The sequence below is a fragment of the Bubalus kerabau genome, chromosome 20 (genome assembly GCF_029407905.1).
Source record: "Bubalus kerabau isolate K-KA32 ecotype Philippines breed swamp buffalo chromosome 20, PCC_UOA_SB_1v2, whole genome shotgun sequence".
NCBI lineage: Eukaryota > Metazoa > Chordata > Mammalia > Artiodactyla > Bovidae > Bubalus > Bubalus kerabau.
Window position 1 is genome coordinate 62,149,532 of NC_073643.1, and position 27,529 is coordinate 62,177,060.

Here is a 27,529-nt window from a genome sequence, read left to right on the forward strand (position 1 = left end):
GTCAGGTGCTCTGCTTTCCCGGAGGTGCCCTGGGGTGTGAACTGCTCTGTGGTGGTGGTGTTCAGTCGCTCCAACTCTGTGACCCCATGGACTGCAGCACGTCAGGCTTCCCTGTCCGTCACCATGTCCTGGAGCCTGCTCAAACTCATGTCCGTTGAGTCAGTGATGCCATCCAACCGTCTCGTCCTCTGTCGCCCCTTCTCCTCCTGCCCTCATCTTTCCAGTGAGTCAGCTCTTCATGCCAGGCAGCCGTCAGCCGGGCCCCTCTGCAGCGGTCGTTACTGAGCAGACTTGCAGTTTGTTCTGACCCTGGCAGGGCCGTTCTCCAACGTCTCCTCCTGGCTCTTTGCTGACCGGTGGCTCACAGTGAGCCTGCTGCCAGGGGGAGCCACTGGCATCCTCTGACTCGGCCTCTGACTCTGATAGGCCTCTCAGCTGTGCCTGAGTGTGAACCGCCCCACAGTCCATGCCAGAGGGTCAGTTTCTTAGGGTAGAGCTCGGCGCTCTCTAATCTCGTGGTTTCCCTCTTGCCCCGAGCGGCCTCTGGGACCTTGCTCCAGAGCTGGGGTGCCGACCCACTTCCCCTGGGACAGCCTGCTTTATGAGCGGCTCTGATAGGGCGTAGCCTCTGGTCTCCTTGGCTTGCCTCTCCCAGCCCAGAGCCCTGCCCTGCCAGTGGGCTGGCCAGCGTGATCAGGGCCCTGCTGTTTTCATCTGGGACAGAACTCTGATCTATGAATGAGGTGGTGCAGGAGGAGAGCTTTCCCTTGCTGCCACACTCACCAGTAATACAGCCTCTGCCACTCGGACCTGAGCGATAGAAAGGCAACGGCCCGCCTTGGGGCGGCTGGGACCCCGGAGAGCAGGGCGCCTGGTCTCCTCAGCCACGGCCGCCTGCAGTGGCGCCTCCGTCACGCTCGGGGGTGGAAAACGGGCCCCTGAGGCTCTGCGCTCTTACTGATGTCTAGTAGATTCTCTTGAATATGCGTTGCCTCATTTGCTGTGAGCCCTCAACTTCCAGAGACTTTAGTGGCCCTTTTTAATCAGCTCTCACCAGCCGTGGACATCTGCCAGGGGCAGACAGGCCAAGACCCTTGCACCTCTGTCCTGGAGTTGGAGCCCCTCAGCTTCCCCTCAAGGGCTGAGGTCGCTGAAGGGCCAGAGTCCTTCTGACGGCGGACTCTGATTGACCTCAGTGGCGGCAGTTGGAGAACTCCCAGGAGGTGACTGAGAATTTCCCCTGGAAGGTCTTGCTGGCTCAGGAGATCAGCTGAGAGGGACTGGAAAGAGGAGCCGCTCCATGCAGAGCGCTGTGGAGACTTCTGGATGGATGGGGAGTAGGCGCGGGGCAGGAAGAGGTTGCAGGAGGGGTCTGAAACTCCGTAGTCACGGACAAGCTCCTGGTGACGCCCTGCTGCTGGCCCCTGTCCGCGTGGCAGGGCCCAGGGCTTTGTGTTCAGGCAACTGGCGGACGGTGACAGTGGGGGCGTCCGCCTCCCCTCCTGGCGGGCAGGGAGGGCGTCCTGCTCATCGTCGCGTGTTGAGTTTGGGGAACAATAGATGAGCCATCCTAGGTGTGTGACAGTTGAACAGTTTAGTGACTGTTGAGAGAAAACAGAGAGGAGAGGGCATGTGGACACAGGTGGGTTGGTGTGGGGCGCGCTCCATGTGAGGCATCTGGGGTCACCCAGCTGGAGAAATGCTGCTTGTCTTGAGTTCCAAGAAAGAGGCTTGAGCGAAAGGTGCAGATTTGGAAGTGAGACAGCAGGTTGTAAAAGAAGGGAAGAGGCGGGCTGAGGTCATTCTGGGAAGGTGGCCCGGGGCTCGCAGCCCTGAAGGGCCTGTTTGAGCACCCCGCTGCTTTGCCCGCACTCCGTAGCTGTGTCTGGCCTTTGCGGGAGGAGAACACGGTGCATTTTCATTGCAGGTTAAAGAACTCTTTTCTTCTCTGGGAGTTGACTGCAACATCTTGGAACTTGATCAAGTTGGTAAGTAGAATGGTTCGTACCTGTTGTTTGTAATCAATGTCCACAAGATTGACTTCTTTCCTTGTATTGCCTCGTTCAGTTCAGTTTGCTCCCGTCTCTTGGGGTTCGATGAGCTGGTTTCACCTACCTCCAGCCCCGCAGAAGATGAACCTGTGTGTGGAAATGCTTTGCGTGGATTTTTTGCGTACATTGCATTTGAGGGGGGAGTGGAAGGCAGCCGTGGAAGGCAGCGCTGGTGGTCCTCAGGCGTGTCTGCCCGCTGTCCGGCAGCCTAGAGGAGTCAGTATCAGGACGAGGCGGGTCTGCCCGTCTCCTGAGCGCAGCCCCAGGAGGGCCGGCGCGCCAGTGTTCCCGCTTTCCTGCTTCTGAATCCCATGCACTTTCCACAGGTGTGCGTGGAGAACAGAAAGCCCAATCTCTGCCTTCACAAGACTTCACCCCTCTCTTTAGCCAGGTCAATTTAATAAGTGAAATGCTTTTGAATCTTTGAGACTTTGCTGAAGAGTTTACCACATGGGGAGCCTGAAGGACCAAGGGCCCGGTTCAGTTTTTAGGAGTGCAGGGATGTTTTGGACTATGAGCATAAAGATTTTTTCAAATGTAATTGTTGGATATATTTTCTGTGTTACCACCGTTAGAGCATGTATTATGTTTGCTCTTTAAAGACGATTCTTATCTCTCTGCCTAGCCAGTGGATTATAGATCAAATTCTAATTTGAAAGTGTTCATTTGAAAAGGAGTCAGGAGTCTGCTCTTTATTCTGTAAGGCTTCCTTTGAACCCCTGAGTCGTCGCTTCGTGAAGCTGACGACGCGCATGTGGGCATCTAAGTGGCACAGCGCTTCAGCTCAGCTCGCGGAGCCTCGGGACCTTTGCAGGGTCTTCCGTCTCTGATCTCTCATTCCTTAGATGAGGGGGCCGGCGTCCAGGAGGTCCTGTCGGAGATCACCAGCCAGAGGACTGTGCCCAGTGTCTTCGTGAATAGAGTGCACGTGGGTGGCTGTGACCACACTTTCCAGGTAAATAGTACCGTGTGTTTCTGAAGGCTGTCTGTCCAAATTTTGTTTTTAAGAAAATATTTAAAAGAGGTTGAAATGGTTTTTACAAATCTGTTCATTTGTGTCTTTTGGAGCTTGTAAAATCGAAAGCTTCCCCAGTGGCTCACATGGTAAAGAATCTGCCTGCAATGTGGAAGACCCGAGTTCGATCCCTGGGTTGGGAAGATCCCCTGGAGGAGGAAATGGCAACCCACTCCAGTATTCTGTCCTGGGAAATCCCATGGACAGAGGAGCCTTGTGGGCTACAGTCCATGGCATTCTAAAGAGTCAGACAGGACTGAGCGACTAGGCACTATAGGATGATTATCAGATAATCATGATTACTTTAAGAGAAATTAACTTTTCTACCAATTCAAACTTTCAACGCTGAGAAGAAGGTTTCGAGTGAGTTTGGAAGACAGAAGTGTGGGCTGCCCTGCTCTCTCTCTCCAAATGGGGACAAATGAGGCCTCCTTCCACCTCGAGGTTTAGGGAAATGAGGTCAGCACTGGCAGTCCAGCCCAGCGAGCACAGCTCTCCTGCCAAGGCTGCTGGCCCTTTGAGAAGCTCTGTTTGGTTCCTAGAATGCAGAAATGAACAGGAATCATTTGGTTACGTAGAAATAGATAAAAATTGATATGTAGTAATAAGGATCTTATTTTAACTATCTGTTTGCTTTTATTAAAACTCTGCTCTTAGGTCCTTTATATATGTAATCATCAGCAGTGATGGATTAAATATTTAGGTTTAGATTCAATTAAGAACTACATTTTTGGGGCTTCAGCGGTGGTACTTTGGATAAGAACCTGGCTGCCAATGCAGGGGACACAGGTTTGATCCCTGGTCCAGGAAGATCCCACATGCAGCAGAGCAACCAAGCCTGTGAGCTGCAACTACTGGGGCCAGCACCCAGAGCCCGTGCTCCCCGTCAAGAGACGCCACCGCAGTGGGAAGCCCGCGCACCGCAGCTAGAGAGCTGCCCCGGTCACTGCAGCTGGAGGGAGCCCGCACAGCAACAAAGACCCACACAGCCAAGAAGAAAGAGAGTGATTTTTAAAAAGCTTCATACATTTAAAAAGAAAGAATTACACTTTTGTGGGGAGAAAAGGCTGTTTACATCGCACGCTAATCCGGGATCAGCATCAGTTTCCGGTAACTGCCGCCTCATCCGCCCGGAGGCAGGTGCCATGGCTGCAGCCTCCAACGCCCTCGGAGGCGCCGGGCTCGGCAGTGCCGCTGGCAAAGTGCATCACGGGGTGTGCGGGGTGCTTCGGGCTGCAGAGACGCCGGGGCTCCTCGGAGGCTGAAAGCCCTGCCCCGGCAGCAGCTCTGTGCGAGGTGGACGCACCTAAGAGCACCCGAGGCGGGGGGGGCTGCCGGCCGGGGCCGCGCGCCTCGCCGGGTCTGTAAGGTGGACGCCCCTAAGAGCACCCGAGGCGGGGGCTGCCGGCCGGGGCCGCGCGCCTCGCCGGGTCTGTGGTCCTGCAGCGCTCGCACGGCACTCGCAGGAGAAGCCGGCTCGGGAGCCAGCGTGATGACTGAGCAGCCGACCTCGCACAGACAGAACTGCCGTTCAGCCTCACGTGGAGCCTCCAGCCTTGTCCACGCTGCTTCTGGCTGCAGGGAGGGCCACGTGGGCATCAGGTTGTGCCTCCGGGTCAGCCCTGACCTTTCGCAACAGATGAAGCAGAAGGCTTGTGTTGTACCGGAAGTTGCACGATTTAGGTCAACCTATGAAAAATCAGGAGAAAACCCACAGTGCATGCCCGCCGATGGTGCGTGAGCACTGTTTTCAGAGAAGACTAGCGCAGGTGGACGCGGGCAGAGGATGCCGCTCCTGGTCTTACATCAGGCTCATGTGCTCGCCCCTCCCAGCCATCCTCGGAGCCAAGTGCTGGTCGAAAGGAAAGTCGCTTCAATCAGAAAAGCCGGCATCTGGGAAGAAGGGGACCCACGTCCCAGAACCAGCTTGCAGGATTCTGCTTGGCCATGAACATTTTTAAAGGGAAAAGAGGGAATCAGTTAATCGCTAAGGTGGGAGGTCAGCTTCTCCGTCGTCTTCCATCGTGTGCAGACCCGCTGACACCTCCAGCCCTGCTTGGCACTCCATCGTGCCCTCTCGGTCCACCTGCACGCTTGCTGAGCGGAGAGTGTGCTCGAGAGTCACTCACTTTTTAACTACTCAGTTCCTCATGCTTTTTTACAGCTTCTAACCCGGGAGGGGAGTGCACCGCTTAGCAAGGCGTGTGTGCCTCCAGTGGAGCAGAAGTCAGGGGCCAGGTTAGGTGTCACCAGTGAGCTCATCTTTATGGTTAAGGTCTGAGGAGAACAGAGTGAGCCGGCAGGAAGGCTAAGAGAGCTGCTTACGGAGCGAGCTTGTCTGACATGGGATGAGGCCCGACCTCCCCGCCATCTGACATGTGCCTCGCTGTTGGGTGATAACCAGTGCATTTATCTGCTGTGGCATCGGTCTGACTAGTTGGGCCCAGCCGAACACCCTCCAGCTTACCTGCACTGCAGGTTAACTGTCCCTGAGGTTTCTATAGAAGCCGTGTGTGCTGAGTCAGCTCGGTCGTGCTGTGTTCTGTCCTTTGACTCCCCCCAGGCACATCAGAGTGGTTTATTACAGCAGCTCCTCCAGCAGGATCCGGCGTATGACTACGACCTCATCGTCATCGGTGGGGGCTCCGGGGGCCTCTCGTGTGCTCAGGTGAGAAGAAGCAACCCCCACGGATGATCCTCACGGCGATGGCCATAAGCCTCCTTCTGCCGTCGATACTTAGGCCGTTCCAGACTGTGCCGCTGTTGTGGCATGGCTGGGTTAAGAAAGAGGAGAGACTGTTTCGTCACAGACACGGTCTCATCCTTCAGGGGAAGGTCAGGAACACGACGAGGTCTCCGTGTGTCTCTGTTCGCAGGAAGCCGCCGTCCTGGGGAGGAAGGTCATGGTGCTGGACTTCGTGGTCCCGTCCCCCCGTGGCACGGCCTGGGGTGAGTGGCTCTCCTGCTGTCGTCAGGGGGCTTGTTGTCTTTGGTTCTCATTGGTCTGCCTCGGTCCTCACCACAGCCCCAGAGGGTGACCCGCCTGCCTTGGGCTGAGGACACTGTCCCCGGTCCTGTGTTAACAACAGACACCAGAAAGATAACACGAAAATGATTAAGGAGGATTTTGCAAAGGGAAATTCCATGCCCCAAGTGTTCCACCGCGTGTGCCAGGATAACTTTGCACCCACATGGGGGTGTTTCATGGTTGTGGTCTCGGAGCGGGGTGTACCCCATCATGCTTGCCTAGGTTGGCCGTGACGCTTTTCTGTGTCTCTGCGTGGATATTATAACCGACACCCTGGCTGCAGGAAGGTCAGCTGAGTACTGTGTGCTCACTCCAAGTCCATTTGGTGCACACTTGTCCTCCTCTCTTGCCGCCTCCCCATCCCGGGCACAGCCCTGCCTCCTGGTACCAGGGGCATGCGCTCTCGGAGGGCACAGGTGTGAATGTCTGTCTCACCCCATGTTGGTGAGAGTCCAGGCGGCTGGCGGCGGGTGGTACCGGCCCAGAGGAGTCAGGGCTGCCCAGGGAAAGGCTGGAGGCAGGCCCTGCCTGGCCTCAGAGCAGCGTGTGCCCAATTAGCCCGACCCAGTCCTGACCACCTCGTGCTTGGGACTCAGGTGGAAGTCTTGGGTTCTGTACCCAGGAAACTGTTCAAATGCACATCAGAATTTGCTCATTCCTGGGCCTCCTGCAGGGACCCTCGGTCACTGTAACGCAAATCATTCTGTGTACTGGTGTGTGATGCTGACCCCACAGTCGTCAGGGCTGTTGTTTCCACGTTTTCATAGCACCCACTCTGCGTGTGAATAAGCCACATGAACACACACTTGCACGCACAGCATCACAGCTGTGGCTCTCACTCAGGTCTTGGTGGCACGTGTGTGAATGTCGGCTGTATCCCGAAGAAGCTGATGCACCAGGCCGCGCTGCTGGGGCAGGCGCTGACCGACTCCAGGAAGTTCGGCTGGGAGTACAGTCAGCAAGGTGGGTGATGCGTGAAACCGTCCAGACTGGGAGGAAAGAGGGAAGGATAGGTTTCTTAGAAATGCTTGCTCTTTCTGTTTCTGTAGTCGGCTTTTATGCTGGTTTAATAAACACTCGTTAGGAGCTCACATGTGCCAGCGGGACCCAGGATTCCAAGACGGTCATTGCAGACCTGCTGTCGGGGCCTTAGGGCTGGGGAAGGGTTGTTGCAGCCCCGGCCATCCCAAACGCACAGCAGAGTGTGCGGGAGCTTTCAGGGCAGGAGTTAGGATGCGAGTCTAAGGAGAGCCCTGACTTGGGTGGAACGCAGCGGGCAGGCTGGATGGACCAGGGTGGAGTGATGTTCACGCTGGCCTGGAGGTGGTCCAGGGGCCTCTGAGCGCGTCTGAGAAGGTGGAGGAGTGCGGCAGGCCTGGAACACACAGAACAGTGAAGAGGGGCGTGAGAGCCGATGAGGCTGGAAAGCTGTTGAGAAGAAGAGTGTGCGGAACTTCCGTACCAGCAGCAGTAACTCACAGGAAGTGGAATAACGGGGATCACAGCAAACGTGATACAAGGCTTGGAAGGCCCTCCGCTGGGGTGTACAGAACACTCAAGGGAGGATGAAAGCACAGCAAAACCGTGCTCTGATTCTGGAGGGGATGCTTACGTACTGTGAAGGCATTATCTCAGAGCTATTTCATAAAGTTTATTTAAAGTCCAAGGAAAATGTCAGAATTTTTTTTTCCTTTTGGAACTGGACAGATCATTCTCAAGTTCATATTGAAAAGTAAACGCGTGAGGGTAGCTGTGCCACCTTTGAGGAACCAGGGGAGCGACGTTTCCACCTGAATTTAAGATGCTGTTGCTCGTCACACGACCGAGTGGTCAGCTGACGCAGCAGAGCAGGCTTTCCATGGACCTGCCACCTCAGGGCCCTGGGGACCTTCCAGGTGTCCTGCTCCTGACTCTGCAGGTCTGGGGGAGGGGTCCCCAGGAGCCGAGTATCTCAGCCTGCTTCTCAGGGTGCTGACATGCAGGCATGTTGTGAAACTTCTGAAAATGTCTTTTACACAAACCAGAAGCAAAGGTCCCCGGGGCCATGAGATGCACAGTTCTCTGAGGCCTGGGAGCCTGGCCTGTCTGGAGAGAGGGGCCGACAGAGGACGTGAGCCTGGCAGAGAGCTGGTCAGTGGTGGTCGTCACCCCGGGATCAGGGGCATGGGGTTGGGGAACACAGTCACCAGACTGACCGTCTTGGCCACACGTCTTAGACCTGTTGTCCTGTTGCTGAGGTTGTAGGAAGGGTGATGTGACATCTGGGCCGTAATCACTGATGTCGCCCAAGTCCCCACGCGCAGTGACCTCTGTCCTCCACTGTGCTCTGGGGTCCCTCAGCCTGGTGGGCGGGTCCCTGAGTGCGCTGGAGGGTCAGGGTCCAAATGGACCGAGGGTGAACCCCCGGTCGGCCGGGTTTGTGGTTGAGGGTCTCACCCAGCTTGACAGGACCCTGGACCAGTGTTTCCCTGGGGAGCATCAGCAGATGGGGTGAATCCAGGAAATGAGCCCCACCTGGCAGGCCCAGGAGTAAGGAGGAGCCTTGATCCCACCGGCCTCAGCCTGGCTTCAGCAGGAAGTGGGCGAGCTCTCGCCTGAGCTCCGGTGTTGACTGTTACAGGCCTGCCTGCGGGGACCCGTGTCCCACCTGTGCATCCTGGGCCCGGCCGCGGGAGGGCTGTTTCCCGCCCCACTCCATGCATTTTCATCATGTTCAGAACTCTGCTTACGACGTGTTTGTGATATGAAAGAAGCTGTGTGTGTGAGTCGCTCAGTCGTGTCCGACTCTTTGCAACCCCATGGACTGTAGCCTGCCAGGCTCCTCTGTCTATGGTATTCTCCAGGCAAGAGTACTGGAGTGGGCTGCCATTTCCATCTCCAGGGATCTTCCCGACCCAGGGATCGAACCCGGGTCTTCTGCCTTGCAGGTGGATGCTTATCTCCTGAGCCACCAGGGAAGCCATGGTGGCTGTATTTGGCATACGAAGACTTCTTGCTAATTATCTTCTGTTCACTTCTGGATCCTTAAAGCGATGGATGCGCGTGTGCCGTGCGTGACTTCACGGTGGCCGTGCAGCCCCTCATGCCCGCCTGCCCCTGGTCTTTCCCCAGTGAGGCACAGCTGGGCCACCATGACAGAGGCCATCCAGAGCCATGTCGGCTCGCTGAGCTGGGGCCACCGGCTAGCCCTGCGGGAGAAGGCAGTGACCTACGCCAACGCCTACGGGGAGTTTGTTGAGCACCACAAAGTCAAGGTTAGTTGGGCCTTTGGCCCCGTTGGTTGCCCCCCTTACTTGCGCCTGTGCCCGCGTGAACCGGGACTCCGTGTTGAGGGCTGCAACCAGTGTGCAGGCGTCCTGGTGTCCGATCAGTCTGGTACTAAAGGAAAAGTGAAGTTTGCTTTGCTTTTTTCAAGGCAACCAACGAAAAAGGACAGGAAGCGCTTTATACTGCTGCGAAGTTTGTCATCGCGACAGGAGAGAGGCCGCGCTACTTGGGGATCCCGGGAGACAGAGAGTACTGCATCACCAGGTGGGGTTAACTAGGCCGTCTGCCCGTAAGTCGCGTTACATTTGTGTCTCCAGACTGTTCACTCCCTGTTTCATTTCACGAGAGATTTGCGTTGACGACAAGCGGAAGGGCACACAAGGCAGAGCTGAGAGCACAGATGCACAGTGTCTCCAGGCCTCCAGGCGGGAGAGTGAGTCTGGGCTTTGCTCCACACTCGCTGGAGCCCTGAGCGAAGCAGCAGATGCCGCTAGCTTCAGGCTTTCGTGTCTGTGATGGTGGTGGACCAGGTGACCAGGAGACTCGCTGTCCCGATGCTGGGACTTGACAGGAATTCCCAGGGGACAGCTGTCAGGAGGACCTGTGACCTCGATGTTTGAAGCAGGACAGCGACTGGCACACTTTCTCGACCAGACGCACTTTAAGAAACACGCTTTTCACTGTGTGGCTGTTCAGGTGAACACCCAACGCAGGCTTTGCACGTGGGCCACCGTTTGATTTCCAGTCTCCTGGCTGGACGTACTCCTCCGAGGTGGACACACCTGCAATCCCCGAGAGCCACTCCCCCCAGTGCCCACTTGCTCTGGCCCCGGCGCTGTCCCACATGGAGCCTCTTCTCTCTGCAGCGACGACCTGTTCTCGCTGCCCTACTGCCCGGGCGCAACCCTGGTGGTGGGTGCGTCCTACGTGGCGCTGGAGTGTGCGGGCTTCCTGGCCGGCCTGGGCCTGGAGGTCACAGTCATGGTGCGCTCGGTGCTCCTGCGGGGCTTCGACCAGGAGATGGCCGAGAAGGTGGGCGCCTCCATGCAGCAGCTCGGCGTGCGCTTCCTGCGCAAGTTCGTGCCTGTGGAGGTGAGTCCCGGCTCCGGACCGCCTTGGCCGTCGCGCTGCCGGTCCAGCTCCACAAGCTCCCCTTCTGTTTGGTTTTTTAAAAAATCCTGAGGCATTTGGGATGTCAGTTCCTCGACCAGGGATCGAACCTGTGCCCCCTGCAGTGGGGGTGTCGAGTCCTAACCTCTGGACCACCATCTCCAGGAGGGAGAGGTTCCTCCTGGGGCTGCTCAGGTTACCCTTGTTCACGCTGCTCCCCAGGGACCCTGAGGGTGGGGTGCCCCTTCCAATCCCTGCCCGCCGCCCCCGCCCACAAGTCACGTCTCAGTGCAGACGGCTCTACTAGCATCCGCCTCAACTCCACGCCGTTCACACAGCCGCCTGCTGGGCGCCTCCGCTCGAATGCCTCTCAACATTTTAAATGCAACAAGAGAAAAGAAAGCTCCCGATTTCCCGCCCGGTGTCCTCCCGCTGCCGTCCTGGCCTGTCTCCATCCCTGGGAGGTGGTCCCCTGGTGCACACGGACCCCCGCGGCTTCCCGCCGCTCTTCCCGCTCACGCAGGGGCTTGTCTCTCCCTCGACCACCCTCGGGCCAGTCCTCTGTCCTCCGGCCCTGCTCCGTGCAGACGGAACATGCCTGCCTGCACACACGCCCTGTGCCCCTCCCCCCCGTGTGCTCCGTGCACACGGAACACGCCCACCTGCACACATGCCCTGCGCCCCCCACCCCCCGTGTGCTCAGATGGAACACGCCCGCCTGCATACACACGCCGCGCCCCTCCCCCCATGCCGTGTCACCTGCGGAGAGAATCCGCGCACTGTCCATCCCCGCCAGGTCCAGCAGCTGGAGAGGGGCCTGCCCGGGAGGCTGAAGGTAGTGGCGAAATCCACGGATGGGACAGAGACAATGGAGGGCATCTACAACACGGTGAGCATCTGCCAGGCGAGCGGGGGTGGACAGACACTCTTGTGAAATGGCGCAGATGAAACACGTGGGGAGATGATACCAGGGTTGACTTTTTTGACTCTCTGTGAGAGTCTAGTACATATGGAACATGTTGGGCTGTTGATATTTGATGGTTTTTGGTGGCACACGAAGAATACGATGCTGAAATATGCGGGTGTGTGTAACTGTGCAGGGAACAAAATCTGGAAGCAGGTGTGAGTGCAAGTCGCTCAGTCGCGTCCAACTCTTTGTAACCTTGTGGACTAATACAGTCCATGGAATTCTCCAGGCCAGAATACCGGAGTGGGTAGCTGTTCCCTTCTCCAGGGGATCTTCCCAACCCAGGGATCAAACCCAGGTCTCCTGTGTTGCAGATTCTTTACTAGATGAGCTACATGGGAACCTGGAAGTAGGTGTGCCTGCCTGCTCTCAGCGCTCACTTCTGGGTAGTTAGATGTCTTATACATTTCTGCATTTGACTATTTTTGCAATAAGCATTGATTATATTTTATAATCAAAAGCAACAAAAACGAGCTATGTCAAATCTGCAAACAGTGTGAGTAGTCCGCAGACTCTTGGGTGGCAGTCATTATAACTGAAACTCATGCAAGTCAGACACCAGCATTTCTCGTGTAAACTGTAGTTTATCGCTAACCTGGATCACACTATTCATGTATGGTTCATATACTCTAACAGTATGTTTGTTTTTTCAACTAAAAGCGAATGATGTTGTGAAGATGACCAAAGCCAAAGGTAGGTGTAAGGAAAACAAGCATAAGAACCAGCCCCTGTCGGGATCGATCAGGGCCGCGGTGCCCCTGTCGGGATTGATCAGGGCCGCGGTGCCCCTGTCGGGATTGATCAGGGCCGCGGTGCCCCTGTCGGGATTGATCAGGGCCGCGGTGCCCCTGTCGGGATTGATCAGGGCCGCGGTGCCCCTGTCGGGATGGATCAGGGCCGCGGTGCCCCTGTCGGGATGGATCAGGACCGCGGTGCCCCTGTCGGGATGGATCAGGACCGCGGTGCCCCTGTCGGGATTGTGATCAGGGCCGCGGTGCCCCTGTCGGGATTGTGATCGGGGCCGCGGTGCCCCTGTCGGGATTGTGATCGGGGCCGCGGTGCCCCTGTCGGGATTGATCAGGGCCGCGGTGCCCCTGTCGGGATTGATCAGGGCCGCGGTGCCCCTGTCGGGATGGATCAGGGCCGCGGTGCCCCTGTCGGGATTGTGATCAGGGCCGCGGTGCCCCTGTCGGGATTGTGATCGGGGCCGCGGTGCCCCTGTCGGGATTGTGATCAGGGCCGCGGTGCCCCTGTCGGGATTGTGATCGGGGCCGCGGTGCCCCTGTCGGGATCGATCAGGGCCGCGGTGCCCCTGTCGGGATCGATCAGGGCCGCGGTGCCCCTGTCGGGATCGTGATCAGGGCCGCGGTGCCCCTGTCGGGATCGATCAGGGCCGCGGTGCCCCTGTCGGGATCGATCAGGGCCGCGGTGCCCCTGTCGGGATTGATCAGGGCCGCGGTGCGTGTGTAACCACTGGAAGCGCCCGGTGCTGCACTGCCCAGGCTTCCGGCTCACGGTGCGTCTGCCCTTCGACCTAGGCCGTCTGTCGTAGGCCCCAGCAAAGTTAGTACATTTCTCTATAGACATCAAGAACATCTTCCGTTAGGCTTGTTCCTAGGCATTTACATATTTTTGTATAGTTACAAGTGCTGGTTTTGAAAACGTGTCATTGTCTTTCACAGTCTGTTGCTGATACATAGAAAGGCTGCTCACTTGTGTGACTGTGTGACTGTGTGACTGTGTGACTGTGTCACTGTGTGACTGTGTGACTGTGTGATTGTGTGACTGTGTGATTGTGTGATTGTGTGACTGTGTGATTGTGTGACTGTGTGATTGAATTGTGTGATTCGATGCAGCTGAGCCCATTCGATCACGTGTCCTTAAACGGTTCAGCATCTTTGTTATACATGTGTAGCAAGGACTTGCTTCCTTCTGTTGACTCTTCCTTTTCTTCCTTTTCCGCATGAGGGCACCAGCCACGGCCCCCACGCAGTACTGACAGGAAATGCAGACCTGGCCACGCCAGCCTTGCTCTGGGGTCGGGAGGGAGGTTTCCAGGGTTTCATGGTTAAAGAGTAAGGTTTTTCCATAGGGTTTTGGTAGATAATCATGGTAGAGAAATCATTTTCTATTTTTGTTTGCTAAGTTGTTTTTGTTGTTGTTGTTATTTTGGTTTTTCGTTTGTTAAAAGTCAGCAGTAGGTATTCAGCTGTAAGAATGTTCCTTTTGTGGCTATTAATGATTATTTTTTTCTTTAATCAATTAGTGTGTAGCATTATATTGATTTACAGTCAACTTTATATTACTGGTGTAAATCCAACTGGATAATGAATGGTTCTTTTTATATATTTTTAGATTTGGCTATTTAAAATTTTTGTATCTATATTCATGAATTGTATTGGCTTATAATTTTCCTTTCACATATGGAACTTCCCAGATTTTGATATCAAAGTTTTCTGTTTCATGAAAGAAATCCAGAACATGCCCTTCTTTTTCTCTTCTCTACAAGCATTTATTTGCTACTGGAATTGTTGTTTTTGTTCAGTCTCTAAATTGTCTCTGACTTTTTCGGACCCCAGGGACTGCAGCACGCCAGGCTTCCCTGTCCATCACCAGCTCTCAGAGCTTGCTCAAACTCATGTCCATGGAATCAGTGATGCCATCCAACCGTCTCACCCCCTGTCGTCCCCTTCTCCTCCTGCCTTCAATCTTTCCAAGCACCAGGGTCTTTTTCAATGAGTCAGTTCTTTGCATCAGGTGGCCAAAGTGTTGGAGTTTCAGCTTCAGCATCAGTCCTTCCAATGAATATTCAGGGTTGATCTCCTTTAGGATGGACTGGTTGGATCTCCTTGCAGTCCAAGGGACTCTCAAGAGTCTTCTCCAACACCACAGTTCAAAAGCATCAGTTCTCCGGTGCTCAGCCTTCTTGATGGCCTGATGTGAACAGCGTTCACCGTCTGTACATGATGACCATAGCTTTGACTATACAGACCTTTGTTGGCAATGTGATGCCTCTGCTTTTTAATGTGCTGTCTAGATTTGTCATTTGTGCTGTCTAGCTTTTCTTCCAAGGAGCAAGCATCTTTTAACTTCATGGCTGCGGTCACCATCTGCAGGGATTTTGGAGCCAAGGAAACAAAGTCTGTCACTGTTTCCACTGTTTCCCCATCTATTTCCCATGAAGTGATGGGACCGATGCCATGATCTTAGTTTTTTGAATGTTGAGTTTTAAGCCAACTTTTTCACTCTCCTCTTTCACTTTCATCAAGAGGCTCTTTAGTTCCTCTTCACTTTCTGCCATATGGTGTCATCTGCATATCTGAGGTTGTTGATATTTCTCCTGGCAATCTTGATTCCAGCTTGTGCTTCCTCCAGTCCAGCGTTTCTCATGATGTCCTCTGCATAGAGGTTGCATAGCAGGGTGACAGTGTACAGCCTTGCGTGTTTGATAGAGTGGGCCTAGAATGTTCAGTGAAGATATGTTCAGTTTTCTGTAACAGTCAAAGGACTGCTTAAGGCTGCTCTTTTTCTGCCAGCTTTTCCTGTTGAGTCATGGGTGATCTGCAGCCATGCCGTCCGCACCCCTCGGGGTCCGTCTGTGTGGTGTGTGTTGGTGGCTGGTTCTTATACACCTGCTCTTCTCCAGATTCTCTTTCAATTATAGGTTATTAGAAGATTCTGAATAGTTTCCTGTGCTCTACAGTAGGTCCTTGTTAATTATCTACTTTATATATATCCTGTGTGTCTGTCAATCCCAAACCTCTAATTTATCCCTTCCTCGTCTTGCCTCTTTGGTGACCTTAAGTCTGTTTCCTGTGTCTGGCAGTCTGCTTTGGTTTTTGACTAAGTTCATTTGTACCATTTCTTTAAGATTCTACATGTAAGTGACACCAGGTGACAGTCGTCTCTGGCTGGTTCCCTTGCTTAGTGCGATCGTCTCCGTGTCCGTCCACGTTGCTGCAGTGCCACGGGGCCTTTTTACGGCTGAGTAGTATTGCATGGCATGTGTTCACCACATCTTCTTTATCCATCCATCTGTCCGTGGACACTTAGGTGGCTTCCTCCACATAAATTTAAAACCAGCTTTCCAATTTTGAAGAAGAAGCCTGTTGGGATTTTGACTGAGATTGTATTGCTTATATAGATGAGTCTGGTAAAACTGACATCTTAAATCAGCAGCATTGATTTTTCCTGTACACGAACCTCTGTGTTTTTTCCATTTATTATGTTTGCAGGCTCTTTAGTTTCTCTCAGCAACATTTTATCATTTTTCTCTGGAGGTCTTTCATGTTTCTGTTAAATGTATCTCTGAGTACTTCATATTTTTAACCTCTGCAAATGACATTTTAAGTTTTTAAATATTCAGCAGTTAGTTGGTAGTACGTAGAAATACACGTGATTTTTCTGTATCGCCTTCTTAGGATTTGTTCTGCATCAGACAGTGGTTTGGTTTCTTCTTTCCAGTCTGTGTGCATTTGTTTCCTTTTCTTGCCTCGTTACCCTGCTAAGACATCCGCGGGGGCTGGCAGAGCCTGTGAGGGTCTCCCGTCGGGGGGTGAGGCCTCTCTCTGCTGCGAGCGTGCACACCCTCAGGCTTCTGCAGACCCTTCTGTTAGGCTGGGCCCGCGTGCTTCTAGTCCTAGAGCTCCGAGGCGTTTACTGAAATCCTCAAGGGTGCTTACTTTTGTCAAATGCTGTCCCAGCTTCTATTGGGATGAGTAAGTTTTTTTCTTTTTTATTCTGTTCAAATGATGAATTCCATTGATTGGTTTGTATGTTAAACTAGATTTGTATTTTGGGACAAAGCCCAAAATACTTGGTCACGATCAATTATCCTTTATTTATGTTGCTCTATTTTATTTGCTGGCATCCGTTAAATAGCTGGCGTCTGCGTTCATGGGGAGTGTTGGCTTCTGATTTTCTTTGTTTTGAATTATTAGTGTTTTGCCGCGCTGGGTCTCTGTTGCAGCGTGCGGGCTTTCTCCAGTGGCAGCGACTGGGGGCTGCTCTTCCTCGCCTTGTGTGAGCTTCTCACTGCAGCGGCCTTTCTTGCTGCTGCGCGTGGGCTCTGGAGCGTCCAGACTCAGTAGCTGTGGCCCAGGGGTTTAGTTGTCCCTCGGCACGCAGGCCTTTCCCAGACCAGGAATCGAACCCGTGCCCCCCGCACTGGCAGGTGGATCCTTAACCATGAGCCACCAGGGGTGCCCTCTCGAGTTTTTTCTTTTTACTGCGCTTGTCTGACCTCGTGTCAGACGTTTACGCCTCACACACAGGCCTTGGGATGTTGCGCCTGCTCCTGGTCCTGGGGGCTTCGTGTGTCGTCGGCGCTTTCCCTGTGTCGCGTGCACTTTACTAACAAGGCCACCTGGCCCGAGAGTTAACTCTCGGAGACGTTTCTACACCGTGGACTTGGTCTCTGTGAGTATGAAGCCCTTAATCTGCTTGAGCTGCCATAGCATCTAGGGGTTGATCACACGGGGTCACAGAGAAAAAGTGACCATCTACGCACCAAGGAGAGAGGCCTCAGAGGAGACTGACCTGTGGACTCTTGGTCTCAGGAGTCTGACCTCCAGAACAGAGAGGAACCTCATCCGGGTACTTTGTTGTGTTCTGAACTAGGACACTCTTCCCTGGTAGAAAAGTCCGCCTGCCAACGCAGGAGACAAGGGTTCAGTCCCCTGGAGAAGGGCGTGGCTACCCATTGATTCCAGTATTCTTGCCTGGAGAATTCCATAGACAGAGGAGTCTGGCGGGCTACAAGGTCATGGGGTCACAAAGAGTCAGACAAGACTTCTCGACTGAACAACGGCCTTGTTGTACCTTAATCGACTCTGTAAAGGCCCGTCTCCAAATCCAGTCGCATTCTGAGGTCCTGGGGGTCAGTGCCTCGGCACGCATTAGGGGAGGGGGCGTGGTGCAGCCTGTGCCATAGGTCACTGAGTCCTGGGGGTGTGAGTTTGGTAAAGTCTTTGCAGGCATCTATTTCATCTAAACTGTCAAATCGATAGGCACAGGCTGTTGATGACATTCTGTTATTCTCCTATCAGCTTCTGAAAGATTCATCGTGATGTTCTTGTTTTCGTTCCTGGCGTTGATCTGTGTTTCTGCCATCTCTCTAAATGCAGGTTTTGTTAGCAATTGGTCGTGACTCCTGTACGAAGAAGTTAGGGCTGGAGAAGATTGGTGTGAACGTCAGTGAGAAGTAAGCACCCTGGTGTTAGCGCCCAGCCCTGCTCAAAGCTCAGTGTTTCCACAGATCGCCCCTGGGAAATTCTGACTTCATTACTGAGGTGCTCTGAATTTATTTTGTAGTAAGTAATCTGTCAGCTCTGTATTATCAGTTATTTCATTAATCAGTTGATAACTCTTAATGTTTTCCTTAAATATTTCATGCATTAAGCAGTTACTTGTAAAAAATAATTGTGGAAATGTATGCATCCACTTTCTGTTTAGAATGAATTTGTCTGTCCTTGATCAGGCAAGGAGGAAAATTCCAAAGCAGTATGTTCAACTCTCGGAGAAGGCAATGGCACCCCACTCCAGTACTCTTGCCTGGAAAATCCCATGGATGGAGGAGCCTGCTGGGCTGCAGTCCATGGTGTCACTAAGAGTCGGACACGACTGAGCGACTTCACTTTCACTTTTCACTTTCATGCATTGGAGAAGGAAATGGCAACCCACTCCAGTGTTCTTGCCTGGAGAATCCCAGGGACGGGGAGCCTGGTGGGCTGCCGTCTATGGGGTCACACAGAGTCGGACATGACTGAAGCAACTTAGCAGCAGCAGCATGTTCAACTCTGGGGGAGGCCTGGCGCTGTCCTCAGCGCTCAGAAAGCAGGCAGTGGTTTGTCTGAGCCATGGGTCCAGGGACGCTTGGTGGAAGAGAGTCTGCTTCCAGCAGTGCAGAGTCAGTTGTAATATTTTTTCTTCCCCGAACACAATAGGACGGGCAAGATCCCCGTAAATGACGAGGAGCAGACCAGTGTGCCCTACGTCTACGCTGTCGGGGACGTCCTGGAGGGCAAGCCGCAGCTCACCCCGGTCGCCGTGCAGGCGGGCAAGCTGCTGGCGCGAAGGCTGTTCGGGGGCCGATCAGAGAAGGTGCGTTTCTCACTGCTGTCTCTGGGACAGCGTCTGAATCAGAGTCCCGACGGGAGGAACGTCAGTGTGTGCGCACCGTGTGCCCGTCGTGCTGGGAAGGCACCCCTGTGTCATGTGCGTTCCCTACCACTTGCTGATGGTTCTGAGCAAAGGCTTTGAGCATCTTACATTCAGGGTGTTGTCCTGGGTGACGCGGGGGCACCCAGGTGGGGCCATCTTTTCTTACAGGAGGGGTCGGGGAACGTGTCCTGGTTGGGTTGCTGCTCCAGCACCGGGGGCAGGGCCACGCGGCTCGGGATCTGATGGGCTCAGTGCGTGGCCGTCTCCCCTTGGCAGGCCGGCCTGTCGCCCTGCCCGATGTGGCGGAAGGGCTTCCTGCTCATCCTCACAGGGGCGGTCCCGTGCGTGGCTGGGGGGTCCCGGTCTCACTGAAGCAGCCAGAGTCAGGGCTCCCCTGTCTGCTCAGTGACTCAGTTCCCCGAACTGTGGTGGGTGGTGGTCACCTGCACTGGGCTGTGCTTGTTTGTCTTCTGTTTATAAATGTACATTGTGCGGATTTTCACTGTAAAAAACAGGACAAAACGAGACACGAGCTGTCTGTCTTGCAGTGTGACTACGTCAGCGTCCCTACCGTGGTGTTCACGCCCTTGGAGTACGGCTGCTGTGGGTGCTCAGAGGAGAAGGCTGGCGAGGTGTACCAGGCGGAGAACCTGAATGTAAGATGTGTGGTTGGTGCATTCTCAGACCTCGCCTCTAATCCATGGTTTCTCCTGTGGGCCACTTCTTATGCTGTAGTTTTGCAAGTTCCTGTAACGGCTGCATTGTCGGAAATTACATTCCTGCTTTGGGAAAGGTGGGAAGTAAATCGTGTAAGCCCTGTCTCTAGCAGAGCGTGATTGTCACACAGCTGGGAAGAAGGACGCAGACTGTGCACACAAGGGCTTTGAGTGCATGGGCATCGTCTGAGGGGGAGGCCCCTGGGGGAGCACGGAGTATCCCGGGAGCTGTGGGGAGGGGGGCTGGCCAGGGGCTGGGGGCCACAGCAGCTCCTCCTCTCCTGCTGGGGTTCACGTGTGTGTGTGTGCACGTGCACGTGTGTACATGTGTGTGCGCGCGTGTGTACATGTGTGTGCATGTGCGTGTGCACGTACGTGTGTACATGTGTGTGCGTGCACACACACTTGCAGGTCACGCTTCCGTTCCTGCAGAAAGAGGCGCGTGTGGCAGCCACATGCACATGGCCTCTCCCCACTGCAAGTTCAGTGCCAGTTCTGGTCTTTGGAGGAACTGACTGACCCTGTGTTTGTCTCAGTCGCACATCGTGGGGACGTTTGCTGGCCCGAGCTGGCTCTGTCCACCTTCCCCACGTGGCGCGGCGGGGCCAGGCTCAGGAAGTGGCTCTGGTAGCCCCCCTCCCCATCTGCAGGCTCAGGAGGGCGGTTCCAGGGCTGTGGCGCTGCAGGGTTGCGGGCCATTCGGACGCCCCCAGAGCTGCTCTCTGCTCCCCTCCACCCTTGCCCGTCTGGTCACACTGCCTCACAGTGTGTTCTCGCTGTGATGTGGTGGGTGGTCCGAGTGGCTTTCTCCTGCCCTTCTCCCCACGTGGGAGGGGTGGGGGATGAAGGGGGTCAGAGGGTTAGGACCACCACGTTTTCAGGGGCTGTTGTTTAGGTGGTGCTTTCAGTGAGAAGTTTGCATTTCAGAGGACGCAATTTGATCAGTGTTTATAGTTAACTCGTGGGAATAGTGAACCAGCTGTGTGAGCGGTGAACTTTTACTCGGGTCTCTGACAAGTGACGGTAGCCATCGTGGATTTGACGCTTAGTTCCAAAGGCACGTGAGAGGAAGGAGGCTGCAGCCCAGATGAAGGGTGTGTCTGTAGGAAGAGCCCCTGTCTTGGGTCACCCTTGGGTCTCTCCTAAGGCCCCCTGCACATCAGCACACCCAGTCTAGACTTTCACTTTTGCATTTTGCAGGACTGAAAATTTGATCTATTGGTATTTTTGATATTCCTATTATAAAGAGACTTGAGGAAACCTCACATAAATCCACATATTGTATCTTTTCAAGTGAGGAAATTAAGGGGAAAAGGTGAGGGTAGGCACAGTAAGATGGGATAAGAAAATGGAATTCATTCACAAAACTCACACCATAAAGTCCTCCGGACTTTGATCTCTGATAAGAACTTGTATGTAGAATATGAAAGAACTCTTACAACAATAAAAACCAAACAACCCGGCTTTTAAAAGAGCAAAGGATATTTCCCCAAGAGCGTGCACGGGTGGCCAGCAGACATGTGCAAGGATTCTCGGCGTCAGTGTTATCAGGGAGACGCAGCACAAGCTTAGTGAGAGGCCGTGGGCCAATTTATGGAAGTTCTCACCACTCCTGTGGGTTCTGTCTTCACTCTCCTGATGGTGCCCTTTGAAGCACAAAGACCTTTCCTTTTGGTGCAGTCTGGTGTGTCTTTTTTTTTTTCTGTCGTCACATGTACTTTTGATGTCACTTCTGACAAATCATTGTCTGACCCACAGTCGTGAAGATTGATGCCTGTGTTTTCCTCCTAGAGTGTTGCGGTTTTCAGCTCTGACATGTGGGCCTCTGATCCATTCTGAGAACTTTCTGTACATGTGTGAGGTCGGGGTCCAGCCTCATCCCCCCGCACGTGGGAGCCCATTTCTCCTTGAAGAGCTTCCTCCTAGTGAGGAAACACGGGCACTGATCTAGCTTACAGATTTCAGTGTAATTGGGAGGGCGGGTGGGAGGGCAGAGGCCAGGGAAGAGAGAGTGAAACCTCCTGAACAGGAGGGCAGGCCAGGAAGGAGAGCCCACCCAGGAGCAGGTGACCACAGCGAAAGTGTGCTGTTTAGAAGCGTGCAGGCTGATGACAAGCAAGAGGAAAGGCACTTGTGTCTGATTGAAAAGGGCACCAGGCAGCAGAGGCGGCCGGTCACAGAGCAGAGCTTTTAAATTTGCACTTCTTGTGCCTAAGTTGATTTAACAATTAAAACTCTTTAAAAAGGCAGTATTAGGGAGATTATTTTGGGGGGCAGGCTGTGCCACTGAGCTTGTTAGATCTTAGTTCCCCAACCAGGGATTGAACTTGCACCCCCACAAAAAGAAAGAGCGGAGTCCTAACGACTGGACCCCTCGGGAACTCTGAAGGGAGCGTCTGGACAAGGAGGGCACCGGGCGGAGGAGGGCGCTAGCCGTGTCGGATGGTAGTTTATCCTGCGGGCACAGGCACTAAAACTGTGCTGAGCGGCACGCGGGCGACAGAAAGACCAGCAGAACAGAAGCTGAAGCCCAGATTGACTCAGGTGCTTAGAATTAACATGTGATAAAGGCGGTGTTTTAAATTTATGGCAAAAGACGTTCATTAAGGGTGTTGGAGTAAGTGGACGGCATTTAGGAAAAATGTGAAGTTGGGTCCACACTTCACGCCCACTTTGAACCAGGAGGATCAAATACTTAAGCAGAATCTTCCAAATACTGGGAGGAAAAGCACAGCTAACACGTTGGTGTGAGGAGCCGACTCATTGGAAAAGACCCGGATGTTGGGAAAGATTGAGGGCAAGAGAAGGGGACGACAGAGGATGAGATGGTTGGATGGCATCACTGACTCCACGGACGTGAGTTTGAGCAAGCTCCAGGAAATAGTGAAAGACAGGGGAGCCTGGCGTGCTGCAGTCCCTGGGGTCACAGAGTCAGACACAACTGAGCGACTGAACGACAACCATGTGCATGAGGAAGGGGGTGGAGGGGGTCTAGGGGAGGGTCCTGTGCGGGACTCGGGGTGTGTTGAAGCCGGGAGCTTTTGTTTCAGAAATCCTGTTTATAATCTCAAGAGTTGGCGCCATCTGTTTTCTTAACATTCGGGGTATATTTTAGGAATAATACCTTGGGGTGAAGAAGCATTTATCTCATGTTCCTTGTAGCCAGAGAGATTAAAAAGTTTGTAATAAAATGTGCTGCTGCTGCTACTGCTAAGTCACTTCAGTCGTGTCCGACTCTGTGCGACCCCGTAGACAGCAGCCCACCAGGCTCCCCTGTCCCTGGGATTCTCCAGGCAAGAACACCGGAGTGGGTTGCCATTTCCTTCTCCAATGCATGAAAGTGAAAAGTGAAAGTGAAGTTGCTCAGTCGTGTCCGACTCTAGTGACCCCATGCACTGCAGCCCAGCAGGCTCCTCCATCCATGGGATTTTCTAGGCAAAAGTACTGGAGTGGGGTGCCATTGCCTTCTCCGAATAAAATGTGCAGAAGAGTTTATTTCCGTCAGACTCGGAAGCTGGGGTCATGCGTGTTTAAGTATCTGAGTACTGGTGGACAAACTGCCATCTCTGTGTGATCACGGAGCCCTGTGGGGGCATCTCCACGTGATCACGGAGCCCTTTGGGGGCGTCTCCACGTGATCATGGAGCCCTGCGGGGGCACCTCCACGGACGCTGACCTCTGCCTGTCTCTTGCAGGTCTACCACACTCTGTTCTGGCCTCTCGAGTGGACAGTGGCCGGCAGAGACAACAACACTTGTTACGCGAAGATAATCTGCAATAAACTGGACAACGTAGGTCATGTGGTCGGAAGCGGGCATGCTTTGATTTTAAAATGTTGCTTTTAGTCTCGTATCTGGGTTTTCATAATCTCCTTAAATATAGCTGTCGGGGCTAGTCAGAAATCCTTCAGACTGCCGCCCAGGTGCTGGGCTTGCAGGGGCTGGACATGTGTCTCCCTTTCTCCCTGGGATCGTGTCTCTCGGCGCTCTGACTGGCGGTGTGGCGCCTCAGGCTCTGCCGTGATCTGGGCCATCAACGACACAGCGTAGGCGCATCCGTCTGCGTCTGGAGACACAGGCGTACCTTGAAGACATTGCGGGTTTAGTTCCAGACCTGGCAATAAGTCGAATGTCACGGTCGTGCGAGCCCCAGTATTGCTTGGTTTCCCTGTGTGTGTGAGGTCACATTTACACCAGACTACAGTCTTTATCAGTCACATTCTGTCTAAAAAATTCAACGTACAACCTTAATTTAAAAATACTTTATGCTTAAACGTTCTAACCATCAGCTGTGCCCTCAGCAGATTGTAATCCTCTTGCTGGTGGAGGCTCTGGCCTCAGTGCTGGGGCTGCTGACTGATCAGGGTGGAGGTGGCTGAAGGCTGGGGTGGCCGCAGCTGTTTCTGAAAACAAGGTGACCGGGACGCTGGCCGCTCGGAAGGACCCGTCTTTGATGCGTGGTTTCCCTGGAGCGGCAGTGGTGTTTGATGGTCTCCCCCACAGTGGCACTGCCGATCTGCCATCCTTCATCTGCCAAGTGTGAGTCGTGTCCCGAGTCCTGGTTGTCATCACGGCTGCGCTCACGGCCTCTTGCAGGAGTGGCTCCACCTCAGGAACCGCTGTCTGTGCTCGTCCATCGGGAGCAGCTCCTCCTGTGTTCGGTTCATCCTCAGGTGGCAGCGCAGCCCCGTCTTCAGGACCCACTTCTGACCCCCGTCCTCCTGCTGTTTCCGCCACGTCTCCCTTCCTTCCTCCAGGAAGTCCTGGGCCCCTCGCTGTCATCCTCAGGGGCTAGAGTCAGGTTCTGCCAAACACCTCTCGGGTTTCTGTTCTGAGCTCGTCCCATGAGCTGCGATGCTCTTACGGCATCTGGGATGGGACTCCTCTCCAGAGGCCTTCGGTCCACTCTGCCCGGATCCGCCAGAGGACTCACTGTCTGTGGCAGCTGCAGCCTAGCAGAATGGATTTGTCCAATAATAAGACTTGGAAGTCCAGATTGCTTCTTGACTGCTGGACAACAGAGGGCTGTTGTGTTAGCTGGTGTGAAAGCAACATCCCCCACATTGTGCGTCTCCGTCGGAGCTCTGGGGGGGTCAGGGCATGTCATTTGGAAAGGGCACTCATATTTGGAAAGGAATCTTTTCTTCTGAGCAGTCGGTTTCAAAAGTAGGCTTATTTTAAGTAGGCTTAAAATATTCCGTAAACCATGTTATAAGCAGATGCCATCCAGGCTTTGTTGAGCGTAAACCAGAGTCGATTCAGCCTAATTCTTACAGGCCCTGGGGTTTGGGGAATGGTAGGTCAGCGCTGGGTTCCCGTGTGTCAGCGCCCAGCACGAAAGCGGCCTGTCCTCTGAGGCTGTGAAGCCAGACTCTGACTTCTCCTCTCTCACTGTGAAAGGACTGCATGCGCCCTCAGCCGCTTCAGTCCTGTCCGACTCTTTGTGACCCCATAGACTGCAGCCCGCCAGGCTCCTCTGTCCCTGGGACTCTCCAGGCCAGACTACTGGAGGGGGTTGCCGTGCCCGCCTCCAGGGCCTCTTCCCCACCCAGGGACGGAACCCAGGTCTCGCACGTCTCCAGCATTGGCAGGCAGGTTCTTTACCAGTAGCGCCACCCGGGAAGCCCACGAACGCCCCAGATGCATCTTTCCATCCACATTGAAAACCACTAGGTGTTGGAGCTTCTGGGGAGGTCAGGTCTTCTGGGTAAAGGGCTGCAGCCTCTGCGTCGGCGCTTGCTGCCGCCCCGGCTCCGCGGTGCCGTCTCTGTGAAACGGTTCCTTCCTGAGTCTCTGCGAGCCCGCTCCACCAGTTCCCACCACCCTGCAGCTTCCCCTCTCTGCTCCTTCATGGAACCGGAGGGGATCACAGCCCTGCTCTGGAGGCTTTGATCGGAGGGCATGGCGGCTGGTGTGGTCTTCTACCTGGACGCCAGAGCTGCCTCCACCCACGCCAGCAGGCAGGCCGATGCTCTCCCCCCGCTCCTCCGCTCACTGGAACAGCACTCTCTGTTTCCTTGGAGAGCTGTCCCTCCGTGTTCTCAGCCTGGCTGACTGTCCGGCTCAGGAGGCCCAGCTCTTGGCCTGTCCTGGCTCTCCACCTGCCCTCCCCATTTCCAGCTTCTGATGTCAAGGAGAGGCATGCGACTCTTCCTTCCATTTGAACGTTCAGAGACCATCATTGGCAGATTATTGGCCTAATTTAAGTGTGTTCCTGTCCCAGGGCAGAGGGAGGCCGAGGAGGGGGAGACAGGCTGGGGGCTGGAGCTAGTTGGTGGAGCCTTGAGCAAAGGTCCCCGTATCACATGGACCTGGTTCGCGGTACCCAGAACAGTTACAGGAGTAACATCGCAATCCCTGATCACGGGTACAATAATAAGGAAGAAGTTTGAAATAGTGTGAGAGTTACCAGAGTGTGGCACAGAACCACCAGGTGACCGATTGCTGCTGGAAAGACGTTGCCAGGACACATGCTCAACACAGGGTTGACACAGACCTTCAGTCTGCAAGGAACACAGTTGTGTGTGACACAGCGAGGTCTGCCTGTGGATGGGCCGCGTCACAGGCAGTCAGGAGATGTCTCCATGCCGTGAAAGCCTGGTTAGAATCACTCAGATTCTAATGGAGGCGCTCACAGCGGCGGGTGCAGGGCCCCCTGTGGAGCACGAGGGAAGGCTGAGAGCGCCTCACCCCTCCGTGGGGACAGCACGGCCCCTCGAGGCTGGTGAAGAGTGTGCCAGGCTGTGCCAGGATGGGGCGCCTCCCTTCTTAGAGTCTGAGATTCTTTCTGGGGAGGTCAGACATGACGTTGCCAATGATGTGACCTCGTGCAACCCTCCGAGGGTCCCTCCCGTGGGGCCCAGCAATTCCGGGCATCGCCCACGGCCCCCAGGGAGTCCAGTCACTGTGGGGTGTTCTTCCGCAGGCCCGCTGTGGGGGCCGGGAGTGTGGAGGCACAGGCCTTCCCCTGGTGCACTGTTGACCCTGAAGCTCTAGATGTGGGGAGAGAGCTGAGAGCCCTGACGGGGAGGCTGAGTGCTGGGGCCCGGGGTGCCCGGGATGAATCGACTGCCCCGGTGTGTGGTGTGGGGGCAAGGGGGGAGGGCCCCCACTCCTCCGTGTCTGTGCCCTGGGCCGGAAGTGGGGCCCTGCTCGGAGGGCACGCGCCCCAGCGTGGCCGTTAGCCCCGACTCGTCGGACTGTCATTCAGTGCTCTCTCGGGGTAACTGGAAGTGTCCACCACGCTGGGAACCCCTCTGGGCAGCGGGTGCACACTCGTCCTGATGGGTCGGGGCTCACGGTACCTCAGGGCGTGTGCCCAGGGCTCTCCCCACAGAGTCTCAAGGGCGCGGGTTCCTGGTGGTGCCCTGGGCTCAGGGCAGCATTAGAGCCGCTTTTCTGGGGGAGACGCTGTAAGTTTCAGCCGTGAACTTGGGGTGATGAGGCTCCTACTCGGGGTGTTAACCTACTGGCTTCCTTTCGGAAGGATCGGGTGATAGGATTTCACGTCCTTGGACCGAACGCCGGGGAGATCACTCAGGGGTTTGCCGCCGCCATGAAGTGCGGGCTCACGAAGCAGCTGCTGGATGACACCATCGGGATCCACCCCACGTGCGGAGAGGTGCGCCCGCTGGGGTCCGGGGATGCGGAGGGGCCCGCTGTCCTCAGCCGTGTGCTCTCGAGGGCGGCATCAGCGTCGCATTAGGGACGCGTCCTCCTAAAACTGGCATCTGCACAGCTGCGTGTGAATCGCTGTCTCTCCTCCCTGGGCAGGTGTTCACCACCTTGGAGATCACCAAGGCATCGGGACTGGACATCACGCAGAAGGGCTGCTGAGGCTAGGCCCCGCCGCCCCGTCCTGTCCCGCCCCGTGGCGGTGAGACGGCACGTGCGGCTCAGGGAGCCCGCGCTGCCTGGGGACAGGAGGCGGGACGGCGCAGGGCCCACTGCCCGGCTGGGCTGACGGGAGGGCAGACTCGCTGCCTCCTTGACGTCTTCGCTCAGAGCCTCCAGGTGAGCCAAGACTGACCTCTGCCCGCCAGCTCCTCCGTGAGGCCTCTCTCGACCGACTCGTCCAGGTCAGCACTCCTGCTTGCTGCGGTTTGAGCCCCTCCCTGTTGCTTCCAGGAAACAGTCTCTGTTATGAAACTGACTCCAGGGGGCGTGTTCAGCCTGTTGATCTTCAGAGTAATATTAAAAGGTTCTCAGTACTGTA

At 54.9% G+C, this 27,529-nt stretch overlaps 1 protein-coding gene across 2 annotated transcripts; it reads left to right on the plus strand.

The window, feature by feature from the left end:
- Positions 1-4,511: 4,511 nt before the first annotated feature.
- TXNRD3 (thioredoxin reductase 3) lies at positions 4,512-27,529 on the plus strand. 2 transcript variants are annotated; one of them, XM_055557835.1, is made up of 14 exons: positions 4,512-5,058; positions 5,630-5,734; positions 5,943-6,015; positions 6,938-7,057; positions 9,125-9,348; positions 9,510-9,625; positions 10,228-10,453; positions 11,268-11,360; positions 17,564-17,640; positions 18,383-18,539; positions 19,148-19,255; positions 23,011-23,106; positions 26,801-26,935; positions 27,088-27,529. In XM_055557835.1, the coding sequence occupies exons 1-14, from the start codon at positions 5,014-5,016 to the stop codon at positions 27,148-27,150; spliced, it is 1,638 nt and encodes a 545-aa protein (XP_055413810.1). In that variant the 5' UTR covers positions 4,512-5,013; the 3' UTR covers positions 27,151-27,529. The 2 variants fall into 2 exon arrangements, with proteins under 2 accessions (XP_055413810.1, XP_055413811.1); XM_055557836.1 differs by having other exon boundaries at positions 9,206-9,348.